General features: G+C 35.4%; 1 protein-coding gene across 1 annotated transcript in view; it reads left to right on the forward strand.

Moving 5' to 3' along the window:
• Positions 1 to 18,529, forward strand: part of RANBP17 (RAN binding protein 17) — a 428,836-nt gene that overhangs the window by 296,590 nt on the left and 113,717 nt on the right. The window contains exons 15-18 of the mRNA XM_011947772.1: positions 1,255 to 1,328; positions 2,346 to 2,426; positions 14,343 to 14,406; positions 14,498 to 14,606. Coding sequence (XP_011803162.1) covers positions 1,255 to 1,328; positions 2,346 to 2,426; positions 14,343 to 14,406; positions 14,498 to 14,606 — 328 coding nt within the window. The remainder of the gene's footprint in view (positions 1 to 1,254; positions 1,329 to 2,345; positions 2,427 to 14,342; positions 14,407 to 14,497; positions 14,607 to 18,529) is intronic.

Raw genomic sequence — 18,529 nt, forward strand, 5'->3', positions numbered from 1 at the left:
CACCATTCAGCCCCTCCTTCCTTCTGTCACCCTTTACACCTAACCCCTCCTTCTCTCCCTCTTTTTCTCTCCCTCTGATTGACTCCATCAGCCTGAGGAGAAACCTTCCAGACACAGGACTCAGGTTGAAAGTCTGGAACACAACCTGCTGGTTCAAATGGTGTTTAAAATACAGAAAAGAAATTTCTACAATGGCAGCTTTCCTCCCCTTTGTGACCCTGTAGCTCTGGGTGATTTGTGTTGCCCCTGTGATTTTTATCTTACCTTCATGACCTATGGCGGTGTATCAAACTGGTTTTCAGATATAAAAAAAACAAAAGAGGGAGTAGAAGCTATGTTGCTGTACATAAGAAATAGGCAGATTAGGAGAAAGTGAGAGAACACAATCATAGAGGATCAAATCACAGAAGAGAAATCCCATCCAGCTGGTGTCTGCCAGGGATAACCTGGAATCACACCAGAGCATCAGGGAGTATGGAGGTGTCAACCCACCTCTCAGCTTTGCCAGGCTAGTAAGGAGTATAAGTGGCATTTTCCCACTTGAAGTGGGATATGTGTTTATAAGCTCAATGTGGCTTGGATTGAGACTGAAATGTTGCACCCCAAACTCTGCAACCAACACTCCCTAATTGGAAGCTTAGTGGATTCCCAGGCCCTGATGTTTTCAACAGAGAATCCCTGAGCTTGGGATTTCAGTGTCAGCATGAAAAGTAAGACCTACCTGTATATTTGGGGAAGCTTAATTAGGTAATATTTGAGGAGAATTTCTCTTAAGTTCTTTAACTTCCTTTGATTTTTTAAAATCCGTATTTTTATAACTGCCTTAAATAATCCTGAAATGGTTAATATTTTACTGAAATCTAGAATAGGTGGAAAATTTTTAAGTGTTGGAGCCTTTTGTTGAAGTACTCTACTTTCCAGCCCTTTGCATACTTACTCCCGTCTTCAAGAAAGGGGTGGTCTACCACTTTGAGGAAAAAAAAATGTATGTGGTGTGGTGGGAGCAAAATGGATATATGGGTGTGTTTGTGTGTAAGCGTTTATATATTTCAAAATAGGAGCGGTCTGGAGGAAAAAGTTAGCAAATTTTAAAATTATAAGATTCTTTTTAAAAAATTCATTTGCTCCCCCACCCACTCCCTACTTCAATGTGGATACAACAGTGCATTAAATCTTATGTTTGTTCAATTTGAATAGTCTTTCGAAAATATATGTTAATAATAAAGCTTTTAACAATGAAGTGTTTTAATGCAGGTATATGCTCGTATGTCAGAAGTCTTAGGAATAACAGATGACAACCACGTTCTAGAAACATTCGTGACAAAAATGTGAGTTCTTGTTTTGGTCTTTGATTTTTCTTTTGTTGTTGTTTTAAATGTAACAGATCTTTCTACTGTATTTAAATCTTTTTATATATTAGTTTTTTAAATAAAAGACCTAAAATTATGCTTTAATTGTTAGAATATTAGCATTGTTCTTAACTGAAACTTAATTTCACATATTGAAAACTCACCATCCAAAGGATATTGTAATTTGTCAAGTTTCCATACAACTGGAGTGTGCAGCATCAGATGATGATTTTAAAAGATTTACAGACCTTGACTCTTCAGATCAATTGGGCAGCATTTTTTTTTTTAATTTAAAAAGTAAAACACCTGTATATTTGATTTGAAAGACCACATGAAGAGATGATTGCAAATTGAAATCTTTGAAAGAGGTCTGATAAGGCATTCATTAGTTCTAAGAGAAACCTATGTCTGGCAGAGACATATTCATGGAAACTGTCCTTATGTTGGACTTATAATATTAGCAGAATAAACTAGTTTCTAGTCACAGACATAACTTTGTACCCATAGCCAAACTTGTATGCCTCCACCTGGCACCCCACTTTATCTGTGTAACAGACAAACAACACTGTCTTGATTGCAGAGAACAAAGTTAGATAAACAGTTATGATCATAAGAAGTGAGTTTTGGAGCCACAGATTGATGGTTCATTATTTGGCACTAACAGTGAGCCTCTGTTTGGCTTTCTTTGTGACTCCTGCTTTTCCTCCCTATGTTTTGGATACAAACTTGATGTTTTCCGGTGAAACACTTAGACAACTTTTTAATTTACAAAACTAAATATATAGAATTATACACCATTTGGAGTGCAGTATTCACTGTAGATTGCATATAATTTTGAATATGCTATAGAAAGAATAGAAAATGTTTTTGAGCCTGTTTTTCACTTTCAAAATATTTGTGACTTAGGTCATCAAACTTACATAAATTTATGTGTATTCTCTGATTCTCCCTAGACAAATAACTTACTTATAATTAAAGACTTTTTTTCATATTTAGTGTTACAAACCTTAAATACTGGGGAAGATGTGAGCCTGTAATTTCAAGGACTCTTCAGTTCCTAAATGACCTTTCTGTTGGATATCCTTTTCACTGTATATCTGACATTATGTATAAACAACCTAGCAAATGCATTTAATTTACCAGGTATTTTTCTTGTTTCTAATTTTTGCAATTTTTTTAAAATAAAAAGTTCTTTCATTTATTCTTATCTGTAAATGCATGTTTTTGAAAGGTTTTAATTAGCTGTATACTATGAAGCATTTAGTCGGAATCACTGTTGAATTTATATGGACATATAGATTCCTAAGTAGTTACAGTTATATTTATACTCACCCAGGCTAATAAATGGTTATATAAGAAAGTATGCAACCACATATATTTTAGTTCATGCTTTTTTGTATTTGTCAGAAATTCGTGTCCTAAAAGAAAGTATGTAACTTAATTTTAAGGAGGTCAAAGTATTCTAAAAATATTACCTTAGAAAAACTACATTCCTATGAGTAAATGTATCTATAATATTCTTCAGTTGAAAAGAACATCATTTTCATTAATTGAAAGGCACAGTAGAGTAATACAAAGAAAATGATAAGCTTTTGACCATTTCTTTGATTATTGCCCCTACCAAATCAACATCTAATCTAATCTAAAATAAGATTTCCCATTATACATTAAATGTTTAGATTTCTCTGTCTGGCAGGTTTTTAAAATTCTAAAACCAAGAATCTTCTTCCTAAATTATAGTTGACAGTATTGTCATATTTCTAAAAACTAGAGAGAATCATGTAGATTGTCTTTTCTATGTTAGCTGTCAAATATATAGGACTTGTGAAAGATAAGTGTTGGATTAGTTAATCACTAAGATTAACTGATCTTTTAATATGAGGACAGATTCTGAAAATGGTGGCATTGGATAGAAACCTTTAATGCAGGTTCATTCCAGGAATATGTTTATGTTAGTTAAGTTTAAAATTGTATTCCTTGGTAAACCATAAAATATTTCCAAAGTATTAGACACCCACTTTTGTGCTGGAATTTAATATGCAACTTTTTATTGGAAAATAATCGTCCTTGTCTGGCAAAATCCACCATGCAATATTTCTGTTAGTAGGTATAATGCAATAAAGACAGGGAGGGCTATTTATCACTACAAATTTTGAGGATTTCAGGATTCTTTTTATTATTTTAATATATTTCTTTGATATTAAATCAGAAAAATGATAAATTACACCTGTCCAGGCTGTTTTTCCTTTTTACTGGAAAGTGATGTACGACCCAATTCCAATGGTCATTTGGCTTTTTAAGATATGTATTTTTTCTTATTAAAAAAAAACTCAACCCATATTTTTTTCTAATAATAATGCTGAAATACTCTTTATTTCTAACATATGAAGTGGTTTATAAGTACTTCCTAGTATTGCAAACTCTGGCCTTTTCACAATGAATTACTTTGAGAGCATATTATCTGCAAAGAATCCTCAGTTATTTTATAGCATATATCTATTGTTTAGATTTACCCTATTTTTTAGGTTGAAATTGATATTTAGTATAAAATTAATTTGATTTGTATTCTTTTAGTTTAATTTGCATAATGCCTAATTTATTTGTGTCTGCTATTTAAGATCTTTTTTCTATCCTATTAAACCTGTTATATATTCTTTAATTCAAATAATATAGCCTTTTATTTTACATGCTGTTTATTGCTTTTGAGTACTTCTTGAAGTAAATAAAAAATCATATTTTCAGAAAACTTACTAGATAAAAGTTTAAAAGCTATAATATTTTAAACCAGGGTATAGGAATGATTTCAACATGAGTACATTGATTTATATTTTTTAGCAATTATTTCAGGTTTGCATATTTAGAAATATATATTAGTTCAATTTGATTTCAGTGCTCAGTTATTTGAATTATAAATCATTATGTCCCTTCTAGCTGATCAGTCATGAAATATCTTTGAATTCATTTACATAATGGAATATGTGAGTGGTGTATCTGTTTTTAGTGCAGTTACTGGTTACCTAATGCATGTTTTGTTTTTCCAATCGATTTCTTTATTATAATATGTTTTTCAGTCTTGATTTTAAAGCAATATATTATTTCTGTATTGGGAATAAGATGGCATTCTTCAGCAATAGAAACACTTATGCAAGATCAAAATCATCACCTACAGGCCCTTGTTAATGAAAATCTGTTTGTATGTTAATATACAAAATATGTTTATTTAAAATATTAGAAGTAAATGAAAAGCATGTTATCTCACTTTGAGGTTTTTAATGTTCTTTGTTTATAGTACATGTCTTCAGATACTTTCTGTTTTATTTTTTCTATTTTATCTGCTTCAGATGAACCTTACTCAGTGTTAATGGTGCTCAAAGCCAGTCTCTGAACTTTGGTGTTCTTTTATGTGACCACTTGTTAGAAATTGAAATCACAGAAGACCCCATTTTTAGGAAGTATTAAAAAGCCTTTGGTTGCCTTAAAGCAGTAGTCTCAGACTTTAGTGAGCATCAGAATGTGAGTGCTTTTTAAAACACAAAGTATTAGGCCCCACTCCCCAGAGTTTCTCTTTCAGGAAGTGTTAGGCCTGGGCCTGAGAATTGTAGTTTTCACAAGCCTCCGGTTAAGTTGGTGGCTCCAGGACCATACTTTGAGAACCTCTGCCTTTAGGTAGTTAGAAAATAGAGCTGCATTGTATGTCCTGAGCAGAAAAGTCTGGTACTTCTGTCACAGACACTTTTTCATAGGACTTCGTAAGACTTACTAGACTCACATTTTTAGGGATAGTCTAGTTCCTAAATAACGATGTGGGGCGTAAATCCCCGGATTGTAACTGGGTCCCAGATTGTAACTGGATGGCTGTTCCATTTTACCCCAAAATTGCTGTTTGCCAAATTTGAAACTTTTCAAATTGGTAAGATTATTGTTATTTTAAAATCCAGTGACCTTTTTGACAGAAAGTTTATGTTTTCCCATCAGATTCATTACATGGGTATTTATAATAAATTTAGCAAATACATTTGAGTAACTGTTTAACATACTCTTTATATTTTCAAGACTAAAGTCCAAGAATTTCTGATTAAATAGCTTTTTTGAACAGGCACAGAGCTGAAATGGCTCTGTACAGAGCCAGCCCTCTGTGTTCTGTGTTCACGTTCAGTACTTGGGGATCTTTCCCTTCTTTGAAATGTTTCCTGGCCAGAAATTTTAGTTTCTATCTAAATGGGAAAAGGGTGAGATTGTTCAAATGATTGGAACAAGGAAGCTTCTGGGAAAACTGGAGCGAGAATAAGGGTCATACAGAGCAATCAAGTAAACTTATTTTAAATGCTGAAAACGGAGAACAGTATCACATTTTATCCAAAATTCTGTTTGTTAATCATTATTTCAAGTTTTTGTTCTTTTGAAAGATAATTGATCAGTATTTCTTCTGCAATTTATTGTTTACTCAAATTTGTAGCAGTTAACATGCTCCACTTGGGTTTCAGAAAGGAAATTTCATTCTCTATCAGGCCCTCTGTTGGTAGTTGGCCTTTATTACATAATCATCAAACATGGGAAAACTAAAAATATCTAGAGTGTGTGTGTGTGTGTGTGTGTGTGTTTTGAAGTCCTTTTTGTAATATACTTTAAGTTCTGGGATACATGTGCAGAACATAGAGGTTTGTTACATAGGTATACACGTGCCATGGTAGTTTGCTGCACCTATCAACCCATGATCTACATTAGGTATTTCTCCTAATGCTATCCCTCCCCTAGCCCCGCAAACCCCCAACAGGCCCCAGTGTGTGATGTTCCCCTCCCTGTGTCCATGTGTTCTCATTGTTCAGCTCCCACTTACAAGTGAGAACATGTGGTATTTGGTTTTCTGTTCCTATGTTAGTTTGCTGAGAAGGATGGTTTCCTGCTTCATCCATGTCCCTGCAAAGAACATGAATTCATCCTTTTTTATGGCTGCATAGCATTCCATTGTGTATATGTGGCACATTTTCTTTATCCAGTCTGTCATTGATGGGCATTTGGGTTGGTTCCAAGTCTTCACCATTGTGAATAATGCTGCAATAAACATATGGTGTGCGTGTGTCTTTATAGTAGAATGATTTATCATCCTTTGGGTATATACCCAGTAATGGGATTGCTGGGTCAGATGGTATATCTGGTTCTAGATCCCTGAGGAATTGCCACAGTGGTTGAACTAATTTATGCTCCCACCAACACTGTAAAAACATTCCTATTTCTCCATATCCTCTCCAGCATCTGTTCTTTCCTGACTTTTTAATGATCACTGATCATCAGAGTGAACAGGCAACCTAAAGAATGGGAGAAAATTTTTTTAATCTCTCCATCTGACAAAGGGCTAATATCCAGAATCTACAAGGAACTTAAACAAATTTACAAGAAAAAAACAACCCCATCAAAAAGTGGGCAATGGATATGAACAGACACTTCTCAAAAGAAGACATTTATCTAGCCAGCAAACATATGAAATAAAGCTCATCACCATTGGTCACTAGAGAAATGCAAATCAAAACTACAATGAGTACCAATATCTAGCTTTTTAAAATCAGACTCTATAAGAGACTTCCACATTAGTTTTTGAGTTTATCCAAACTTTTTTTTTTTTACCTGATTGATACTGTTAACCTCGACAGTTCTCAAGATTAATGACTTCTCCATGTTATTGCAAGGCCAGCTGCATAATTTGCAGGGCCCACCTCAAAAAGAAGAATGTGAGGTTACTTGTTCAAAAAATATTAAGGATTTCAAGACCTCAACGGCAAAGCATTAAACCATGAAGAGGCTCTTCTAGGCACAGGGTCCCCTATGCAAGTGCACAGCCCACATGCCTATGGAGCTGGCTCTGGTTTTGTTTGGTATAAAGAAATAATTCCTTCCATTTGGCCTCAGACTGACTCTCTAAGATTGTCCCCTTAAGTTCCTGTACACCTGAATTTGGTGAATGTAAGTCCCATCCATATATATCATAAATCTATTTATCTACTAGTTTATTTCAGTCATTTTCATTTCTACAAGCCAAAGAATCTGTTTTCTTTCAAAGTCACTTGATGACCATGAAAATTTTATTTTTCACCCCACCTTTCCCAGCTTCATGTGTCTTTCTTTTGCTTGCTTATTTTAAGTACAATAATTAGAACTTCATCCTTATCTAGAGTTAACATTAGTAAGACTAAAATAGTGATTTTTAAATTTAATTCCATACTCGTCTTGAATCTTACTGGCCTCTTTCACAAATATTTATTAAGCATTTGCTAAGTACACAGCAAAAGGACAAATAAAACATAGACCCTGCCCTAATGGATTTTAAATTCTGACAGAATTGACACTGATTCCAAACTTCCTTTTCTGTATTGCTCCAAAGAGCTTAAAGTCAGTTGTTTTATTAATATAGTTTCTTTTTCTTCTGTTTAAATTTAACTCAGATAAATTACATACTAATTTTCTGAAAATCTGCACATTAAAAATAATGTGGGTATGTGACATTGTGATATGGCTGATTTGAGGGAGCCCCTTTTATTTGAGGTCATTTAGACGTAAGCTTATAGATAAACCATTAAGTATGCGACTTTTAAACTTTACTAAGTAGTGTGCAAACCAGACATCCTCACATCTGTTTCTGACCTTCCCACCATTTGGGTATGAATCCTGAATGTGGTGTCAGGAAGGAGCAGAGAATGAGAGATGACGCAAAGGGCAAGAACGAAACAAGGGTGAAGGATGAAAGTAAAATTGTTTATGTCTGTTATAGTAACTATTTAGCAATAAACAGTAATATTTCTGCTTTTGTGAAACAATATTAAAATACATTGCTTTATTTTACTGAATACCACCATCTCCAGATGGTTTGTGAGAATGTTAAATAAAACTAGTTTCAGCTTACATCCCTCAGGCATACTTCTATTAGCATTTTTTATCAGAGGAAATGTTGATTTATTTCATTGTTTTCTGTCTCTATCAGCCATAGAAAAGTCATCCCATAATTTATCTCCTCTGTTTGTTTGTATACTAGAATCAGGTATGGAATCCTCCATATTCCCCTTCTGTAGCCCCCTTATGTAGACCTTCACCAAGTTCTTTAGATTTTTGTTTCACAAAATTACGTACCTTGAGTATTGTTTTGATCTGATCATTTCTCTTCCCAAAAGCCCACAATCTCTTCCACTTGCTTCTTAGGTCAAGCAAAATTATTGACTTAAATTTGAGCCCTTTGACGGTACTTGACTTACTGAGTTCCCATAGCTAATTTCCTGACCCTCCATTTGACCACAATCTGTACTTTATACTTGGGCCAAGGAAATTTATTTTACCTACCCCTTGACACCCTTAATTATCTTTCACTGAATCACCACATTTGCCGCTCTCCCTCATTTGACACTTTGTAACTCAATTAGGCTTATTCAATTTTTCAGTCTTGGCTAAAGACTTAGTAAAGCCATCATGAAATAGCTTAATCCTTAGTCCTTTAATACTCACTAAATATTAATTTCCTTCATTTTCTTTCAAGTCGTGGTTTATTTTTCTTAATATTTGTGAACACCTTGTTTTCAATCTATATATCTGGGTATGAATGTTATATTAATATAGTTTAGTATTTGCTGGTCTTGTCTCCTATTAGATTGTAAATTGTTAGAGATTAAGACTTTTTTCTCTTCCTTTATAGTTTCAAAACTTCATACCGTGGGCATTTAGAACTTATTGTTACCCTTTCTGTTCTCTGATTATGCCTTAACTTCAGTTCCTTGTAAAGGATTATTAGTATCCCTTAAGATACTTCATCTTGGTTATACCTATTTGGATTTTTTTTTCTTTTTTTTTTTTTTATCATACTTTAAGTTCTGGGATACGTGTACAGAATGTGGAAGTTTGTTACATAGGTATACACGTGCCGTGGTGGTTTGCTGCACTCATCAACCCATCATCTACATTAGGTATTTCTCCTAATGCTATCCCTCCCCTAGCCCCCGACCCCCTGACTGGCCCTGGTGTGTGATGTTCCCCTCCCTGTGTCCATGTGTTCTCATTGTTCAGCTCCCACTTATGAGTGAGAACATGTGGTGTTTGGTTTTCTGTTCCTGTGTTAGTTTGCTGAGAAGGATGGTTTCCTGCTTGATCCATGTCCCTGCAAAGAACATGAACTCATCCTTTTTTATGGCTGCATAGTATTCCATTGTGTATATGTGGCACATTTTTTTTATCCAGTCTGTCATTGATGGGCATTTGTTTTGGTTCCAAGTCTTTGCTATTGTGAACAGTGCTGCAATAAACATACGTGTGCATGTGTCTTTAGAGGAGAATGATTTATCATCCTTTGGGTATATACCCAGTAATGGGATTGCTGGGTCAAATGGTATTTCTGGTTCTAGAATCTTGAGGAATCGCCACACTGTCTTCCACAGTGATTGAACTAATTTTACACTCCCACCAACAGTGTAAAGGCATTCCTATTTCTCCATATCCTCTCCAGCATCTGTTGTTTCCTGACTTTTTAATGATCACCATTCTAACTGGCATGAGATACTATCTCATTGTGGTTTTGATTTGCATTTCTCTAATGACCAATGATGATGAGCTTTTTATCATATGGTTGTTGGTCACATAAATGTCTTCTTTTGAGAAGTGTCTGTTCATGTCCTTTGCCCACTTTTTAATGGGGTTGTTTTTTTCTTGTAAATTTGTTTAAGTTCCTTGTAGATTCTGGATATTAGCCCTTTGTCAGATGGATAGATTGCAAAAATTTTCTCCCAGTCTGTAGGTTGCCTGTTCACTCTGATGATAGTTTCTTTTGCTGTGCAGAAGCTCTTTAGTTTGATTAGATCCCATTTGTCAATTTTGGCTTTTGTGGCCAATTCTTTTGGTGTTTTGGACATGAAGTCCTTACCCATGCCTATGTCCTGAATGGTATTGTCTAGTTTTTCTTCTAGGGTTTTTATGGTTTTAGGTCTTACGTTTAAGTCTTCAGTCCATCTTGTGAATAAATATTGATGTTATTACCCAACTTATCAGAAATGGCCAGACATCATATGAGGATAACCAATTAGTATAGTTTTTGGCCTATATAATCTCCCTTAGTACTTTTATAATGGGTAGTTCTTCCTTCTGTTCTTTTCTTTATATTTGCTTAAAAGGAATTGTGTCTGTTTCTGTTTCTGTGTGCGTGTCTGTGTGTGTATATGTGTGTGTCTGTGTGTGTGTCTAGTAGGGTTCACGAGCAAAATTCTACTTTTGAAATAACTAAACTTACATTTCAGTTGCTATGCTTTGTACATATAACCTAAGTACGGCAATTTCTGACATGTAATATTGTCATCTGTGAACTTTCTTCTTTCATCAGGATCTAACTCTGTCTGCAAAAAATATCTATGAACATGTATGACTTTTAAATATTTGCCCAGATTCAGTATGATTACCCACTCTTTTGTACTTAGTGAATATGATGTATCTAGTACACTACTGTAATTCTAAATCAAATTTTTTCATGTCTTTACACTTCTGTAAATAGGATATATCTTATAATTGATGGTATTTTTAAGTACTTTTTCTTAGTAGTACATATTATATTGATTTTTTTGTTTTACAATCAGTGGTGTTTTAGATTTGATGAAATGTGGTAAATAGTCAGAAAAGGCCTGATACTGTGAATTGAAGTCATACTTGGTGATACTGTATCGAGCAGCTACTGAATTGTGTAGTACTGCTGTAACCTAAGAAAGCAGTTCATTCTCAATTTAGTTATCCTCCTTTTCAAAGGATACAGATTTTCAGAATTTTCAGCCATCTTATAAGATTATTTTCTTGTTTTTCTTTATGTGTTATCCTAGCTATCAGTAAGACCGTCTTCGCCCTCTTCAGTGTTGTCATAACTATATGGCTAGAGACAGGGATTTTCTGAGAATTTGGTTTAATGGGTTACTGCCAGCCAGACTATAGAGTTTGCTCAATCCTGGATGGGATGCTGGCTCATTAATGAATTGGTCCCTCCTAAAATAAAATGTTTCCCTGTCCCTTCTGGGACTTGATTCCGATTTCAATTGTATTTCAAGGAGCAAATGATCTCTGGAGGAGAACTAGTCTCTTTAAAATCAAATGGATCTGATATACCCTAGTGAAAAGACCCTATGCTTTAGAGCCAAACAGATCTGGATTAGAATCGTGACTCTTCTGTCAACATGTTCTGTACATGATGTTTCCTATATTAATTTTACTCACTGTCAAGACTTCTAGTACTGTTGCTACTGTTACTGTTACCACCATTACCAGGTTTACTGCTAAGAGGTGTTTTAAATAGACCTCTGAAATCTAACTTAGTGTTGCCATAATTTATCTAATGCTCCACCCAGCCAAAATGGCACAACTCAGATGAACCCTAGTCTCTTAGAGAAGAATAAGATCGGAGTGTAAAGATCATAAAGATGACGTGTTCATTTGCCTTTTTTAACATTACAGACCCACTTAAGAGCCATAACTAGCTTTGAATTGAATTTCTATAAGAGAACATAAATATTCAGGTGAACTCTCATTTTTTTCTTTATTGAAAAATGTAAAAATTCATTCATAATCATTTTTTTCTTTGGAATGTAATTAAAAGGCAGTGAGGCTGGCCTTGGTACAAAGTGCACAGATGCCGTTCTGCAGAAAATGTGTCTTTGACAGATGAGATTCTTCCTGTGAATGTTCTGTTTATTGCTTTCATAAATATTCTATTGTCAAAACATGACTTGCTGTTTATTAACAGCACTGACAGGAAGATTCCTATTAATGGCAGCATTCTTATTACCCATAGACCCTGTCACTTTTAACTTTGCAATTTTAAGAGAATTCTATTTGGTAATTACTTAAGATATTTCTAAGTTTATTGATCCTACCCCTGTTTAACTGAGTGAAGTTTGAGTGGCAGGTCTTCAGCCCAGTGACTGACACTGGGAATAATCATCGAATCTGCATCTTTGGAGGCAAGGAAAAACTTGCTACCTGTCAGCCTTGCTCTTGTTGCCCTGCAGCCTGCCAGAAAAACCCAGTGCATTGTGGCCAGGCACAGTGGATCACTTGAGGTAAGGAGTTCGAGACCAGCATGACCAACATAGTGAAACCCCATCTCTACTAAAAATACAAAAAATTAGCTAGGCGTGGTGACCCATGATTGTAGTCCTGGCTACTCGGGAGGCTGAGGCAGGAGAATCACTTGAACCCGGGGGAGTGGAGGTTGCAATGAGCTGAGATCACGCCACTACGCTCCAGCCTGGGGACAGAGCGAGAGTCTGTCTCAAAAAAAGAAAAACACAGTGCATTGAGCACCTGCTGAGAGCAGTGCAAGAGGGAAAATGCATGGATATCGTCCCTGCCCTTAGAAAGTTTACTGTCTAATACAGATACATGCTAAAATGTAGATGCATATTTTAAATAATCAGGTATATGGCTAAGCCAAACATACATGCTTCATATGCAACTGGAATAGTTGCTTTGGAATCAGAGGGACTTGAATATAAATCATACTAATTGTTTATCTTTTGAAAAATTATTTAATTTTTTTTAGTTTATTTCCTTACCTGAAAAATAGAAGTGATACTGTCTATCTCATGGAATTGTGAAAATTAGCCTTGCAAGTTGCACATGTTTTGTGAATTCTCTGCATCTTTCTTTTTCTGTGATTGATAACTGGCAAAGACATTTGCATTTTGTGATCCTCAGAACAATCCTGTAAGGTAGCTTGGGCAGAGGTTTCATCCTCATTTGTTGGAGAGAGAAACTAAGGCTGAGACAGGCTAAGTTCATTACTTGGATTCATTGAATGGTATAGTCAAGCCCAGGTCTCCTGACTCGTGTTCCAATGTGTTTTCCACTCTTTGATACCCGTGCCTGAGTGACTAAAATTTAGAATTATACTTTTCAGTGCCCCTGTGCAGAGGCAGTAGACTGAGTCATATATTTGGAGATGATGTGAAGGAAAAAGAAAGCCAGTGTTTTCCTTGTAATATGAATGGAGCCATATAAGATTATTATAGCCTTCAAGAAAGGCATGAGTGGGTGTTAGGGAATGGCCGAGAGATGCTCTAGCTGTGGTAGAAACACATGACTATGGTAGAGTAAAAGAAGAGGGTATTTGCATACTGAGTAGATGTGTTTAGAATCCACATCATACCTGAAATTACTTAGGCCTATTTAGGCCTTGTATTCATGTTTCCGATTTCTTAACTTCATACTCCTTCTAAGTTGAACTGTTCAGGTGATAATGTGGTACAGCAGAAAGAACATGGACTTTGGAACCAAACTACAGTTCAAATCTCAGCACTGTCAATCCATGGCTGTCTAATCTTGGGCAAGCAACTTAATTTCTCTTAGCTCCTGTTTCATTATTTATGGACTAAAAATAATAATCAATACTTAACAGTATAATTGTGAAGATTAGGTGAATTAACATATGGAAAATGCCTTTTACATGCTAGGCACTTGAGAAATATTAGTTCCTTTAAGGTGTCCTTCTATACTTGATGACATGCAGTCTGCTATATCCACCTAATTATATTCTGATCTTAGATTTCTACTAAGAGAGCTCGCTGTTTCTTAGAATTGAGTAATTTTCTCTTTTTTGATAGCCTATTATGGGTCTTTTATAATTATTTCATTATGAAATAACATTAAGTAAGTAGAAGTTCACAAGTTACACCCAAAATATAAAAAGGGGTCAGTTTTAATTTTCCACTATCAAGACTTTAAGAGTAAAGGAGTTCTTGTCTTAATTATAAAATTCATTCTTTCTTTCCATAACTAGAATATATATAAGATAGAAAAGTAATTGCATTGGTTAATAATAGATTATCATTCTTAACAAAAGGAAAGACATTTCTATAGGAATGCTCTTTAGAAATTATATTTATTTTTTTATAAGTAGAAATTGATGCCACTACAGTTCACTGTTACTTTGTGATTTATTACATACTGATATGACAAATATATTTCCTTAGATTCCTTAACTTCTATTACCTATATCCTTTTAAAAAAACTTGTGAAGATAGATGCTGTGAAATTCATGCTAAAAAACCACACGGTAAGTCTTATTTCTTTAATTAATGAATAGAATTTTACAAATAGTTGAGGTAAAACGTTAGTAACTTGGATTACTCTTTTGCTTTCATTAGAGTGAACACTTCCCTTTCCTTGGCATCAGTGACAGTTACAGTCTCAGTGACTTCAGGTGTCGAACAACCTTCTACACAGCGCTCACTCGCCTTCTGATGGTAGATCTAGGTAAGGTTAAGAATTTAAACTCAATAAGGGATCAGCCACATGCTTGTGTGAATAAAGAAGTGGAATACTAGTGGTTACAACATTTAACTTATTAGAATTAGCCATTTCAGACAGTTTTCTACAACCTTCTAAGATTTGAATGTTCACTTGTTAGCATTAGAGCCAAAAGACAAATCTTTGTACTTAAGGTGGCATTTTTCACACGTAACACTTGCACTGATTTTTTATCTCACAACTTACTTTCTGCCTGTCCTTTGACACGTTGATTTTACTGCTATGAATCTAGGAATAATCTTAAACAGAGAAAAACTTTACACACAAGTTTTTCTTGCTTGTGTGTAAAGAAGATTTTCGTCATAGTGATGTCTAAACTAGAGAAAAAGTGGAAATGATGTGACTGTCCAACAGTAGGGAATTGTAAAATTATGGCATGCCCACTTACTTATGGAATGATTGGCACTCAATAAAAATGAATATTTAAAGACAAGGCAATACATGAAATTTTATATTATAACATTAAGTGAAAAGGCAAAGTGTTACACTGGTGCAAATGGTATGACCATGTATGTTGGAGATGGGGGGACAATACTTCAGAAAAGGCTTAAATGGAATTCTTCAAAAATGGTTAGTACATTCATTGTGAAAAACCATGTAGAGGGTCCTCAGAAAATTCAAAATAAAATGACTATACAATCCAGCAATCCTACTACTGGGTGTATATGTATCCAAAGGAAATGAAATGAGTATATCAAACAGCTGCATTACCGTATGTTTATTGCATATTCACAATAGCCAGGATATATGGAATCAACCTAAGTGTCCATCCACAGATGAATGGATAAAGAAAATGTGGTGTATATACACAATGGAATACTATTCAGCCATAAAAAAGAAAAAAGTCTGCCATTTGCCACAGTATGGATGAACCTGGAGGATACTATGTTAAGAGAAATAAACCAGGCACAGAGGATAAATACTATATGATATCACTCATATGTGAAATCTGAAAAAGTTGATCTCATGGAACTACAAAGTAGAATGGTGGTTACTAAGAGCTGAGGACTTTGGGTTGATGCTGGTCAAAAGATACAAAGTTTCAGGTAGATAGAAAGAATAAGTTAAAGAGATCTGTTGTACATAGATGGTGAGTATAGGTAATAACAACATATTGTATTCTTGAAAAATACTGAGAGAGTGGATGTTAAAGGTTCTCACCACAAAAATGATAACTATAGAGGTAATCCATTTGTCAATTAGTTAGATTTAGTTACTCTACGTCATACGTATGTACCTCAGATATATTGCAGATTTAGTTCCAGACCATCATGATAAAGTGATACAATAAAGCAAGTCACACAGTTTTTGTTTTCCAGTATATATAAAAGTTAAACTTACTGTACTGTAGTCTATTAAGTGTGTAATATCATGATGTAGATACAATGTACATATCTTAATTTAAAATACTGTATTGCAGCCTGGTGCCGTGGTGGCTCACACCTGTAATCCTAGCACTTTGGGAGGCCGAGGTGGGTGGATCACCTGAGGTCAGGAATTCGAGACCAGCCTGACTAACGTGGTGAAACCCTGTCTCTACTAAAAGTACAAAATTAGCCAGGCATGGTGGTGAATGTTTTGTAATCCCAGCTACTTCGGAGGCTGAGGCAGGAGAATTGCTTGAACCCAGGAGACAGAGGTTGCAGTGAGCCGAGATCATGCCACTGCACTCCAGCCTGGGCAACAAGAGCAGAACTCCATCTCAAAAAGCAATAAAACTAAATTAAATACTTTATTGCTAAAAAATTCTAGCAACCATCTGAGCTTTCAACGTGTTGTAATCTTTTTCCTGGTGGAAGGTCTGGTCTCGATCAGGGTAGTTGCCCTGCTGACTGATCAGGGTAGTTGCCAAAGTTTGAGGTGGCTGTGGCAATTTCTTAAAATAAGACAACAATGAAATCTGCTGCATCAGTTGACTTCCTTTCACAAAAGATTTCTCTGTAGCATACGATGCTGTTTGATACAATTTGACCCACAGGAGAACTTCTTTAAAAACTGGAGTCAGTCCTCTCAAACTCTGCTGCCGCTTTATCAACTATGGTTATGTAATATTCTAAATCTTTTGTTATTTCAACAATGTTCACAGCATCTTTACCACAAGTAGATTCCATTTGAAGACACCACCGTATTTGGTCGTCCGGAAGAAGCAACTCCTCATCCATTCAAGTTTTATCACGAGACTGCGGCAGTTCAGTCACATCTTCAGGCTCCACTTCTAATTATAGGTCTCTTGCTCTTTAAATCACATCTGCAGTTACTTCCTCCCCTGAAGTCTTGAACCCCTCAGAGTCATCCGTGAGAGTTGGAATCAACGTCTTCCAAATTCCTGTTAATGTTGATATTATGACCTCCCCACTGAATCACAAATAGTGGTATCCAGAATGGTGAGTCCTTTCCAGAAGGTTTTTGATTTACTTTTCCCTGATTCATCAGAGGAATCTGTGGCAGCTCTAGCCTTACAAAATCCTTTTTCTGAGCAGTAGGCTTCAACAGTGGGCTTAAAATTTTCAGTAAACCATGCCATAAACAGATGTGCTGTCATGCTGTCATCCAGGCTTTGTTGCTCTATTTCTAGAGCACAGGCAGAGTAGATTAAGCATAATCCTTAAGGACCCTAGGATTTTCAAAATGGCAAATGGGCACTGGCATCAACTTCAAGTCACTGTCAGCATTAGCCCCTAATGAGAGAGTCAGCCCAGTCTTGGAAGCTTTGACGTCAGACATTGACCTCTCCTCTCTAGCTATGAAAGTCCTAGATGGCATCTTCTTCCAATAAAAGGCTGTTTCATCTGCACTGAAAATCTGTTGTTTAAGTGCAGCCACTTTCATCAATGGTCTTAGCTAGATCTTCAGTATAACTCACTGCAGCTTCTCCATCAGCACTTGACTGCTTCACCCTGCACTCTTAGGTTATTGAGGCATCATCTTTCCTTAAACCTCATGAACCAACTTCTGCCAGCTTCTAACTCTTCTTCTGCAACTTCCTCACCTCTCAGCTTTCGTAGAATAGAGTTAGGGCCTTGCTTCACATTAGGCTTTGGCTTAGGAAATGTTATGGCTGGTATGATTTTCTATGCAGACCAGTAAAACTTTCTTTATATCAGCAATAAGGTTGTTTCACTTTCTCATTGTGTGTTTTTGCTGTCATTTTAGTTTAATCACTTTAATTTTCTTCAATAATTTTTCCTTTTCATTCATCACCTGGCTAACTGGTGCAGGAGACCCAGTGTTTGCCCAATGAAAGCTTTTGGCATGCCTTTCTCACTGAGCTTAATCATTTCCAGCTTTTGATTTAAAGTGAGAGTTGTGCAGCGCTTCCTTTCACGTGAATACTTGGAGATCATCACAGGGTTATTAATTGGCCTAACATCAATATTGTGTCTCAGAAAATAGAGAGGCCTGAGAAGATGGAGAGATACAGAGGAATGGCTGGTTTATGGAGCAGTCGGCATACACAATGTGTATCAGTGAAGTTGGCTATCCTATAAGGGCACAATTTGTGGTGCCCCACAACAGTTACAATAGTAACATCAAAGGGCACAGATTACCATAACAGATATAATAATAATGACAAAAGTTTTAAATATAAGTAAAATTATCAAAACATGGCCCAGAAACATGAAGTAGGTTCGTGATGTTGGCAGAATGATGCCAATAGAATTGCTTGACTCAGGTTTGCCACAAATCTTCAGTTGTTTTTTTTTTAAAAAAAAAAGTGTAGTGTCTGTGAAGCACAATAAAACAAAGCCTGTCTATATACAATATATACAATACCTGTTGTATACAATAAATAACATATATATATACCTGTTGTATACAATAAATAACATAAAATTTTATCTGTAAATTTATTTATTTATTTTATTTTA

Source organism: Colobus angolensis, unplaced genomic scaffold, assembly GCF_000951035.1.
Source record: "Colobus angolensis palliatus isolate OR3802 unplaced genomic scaffold, Cang.pa_1.0 Scaffold27, whole genome shotgun sequence".
NCBI lineage: Eukaryota > Metazoa > Chordata > Mammalia > Primates > Cercopithecidae > Colobus > Colobus angolensis.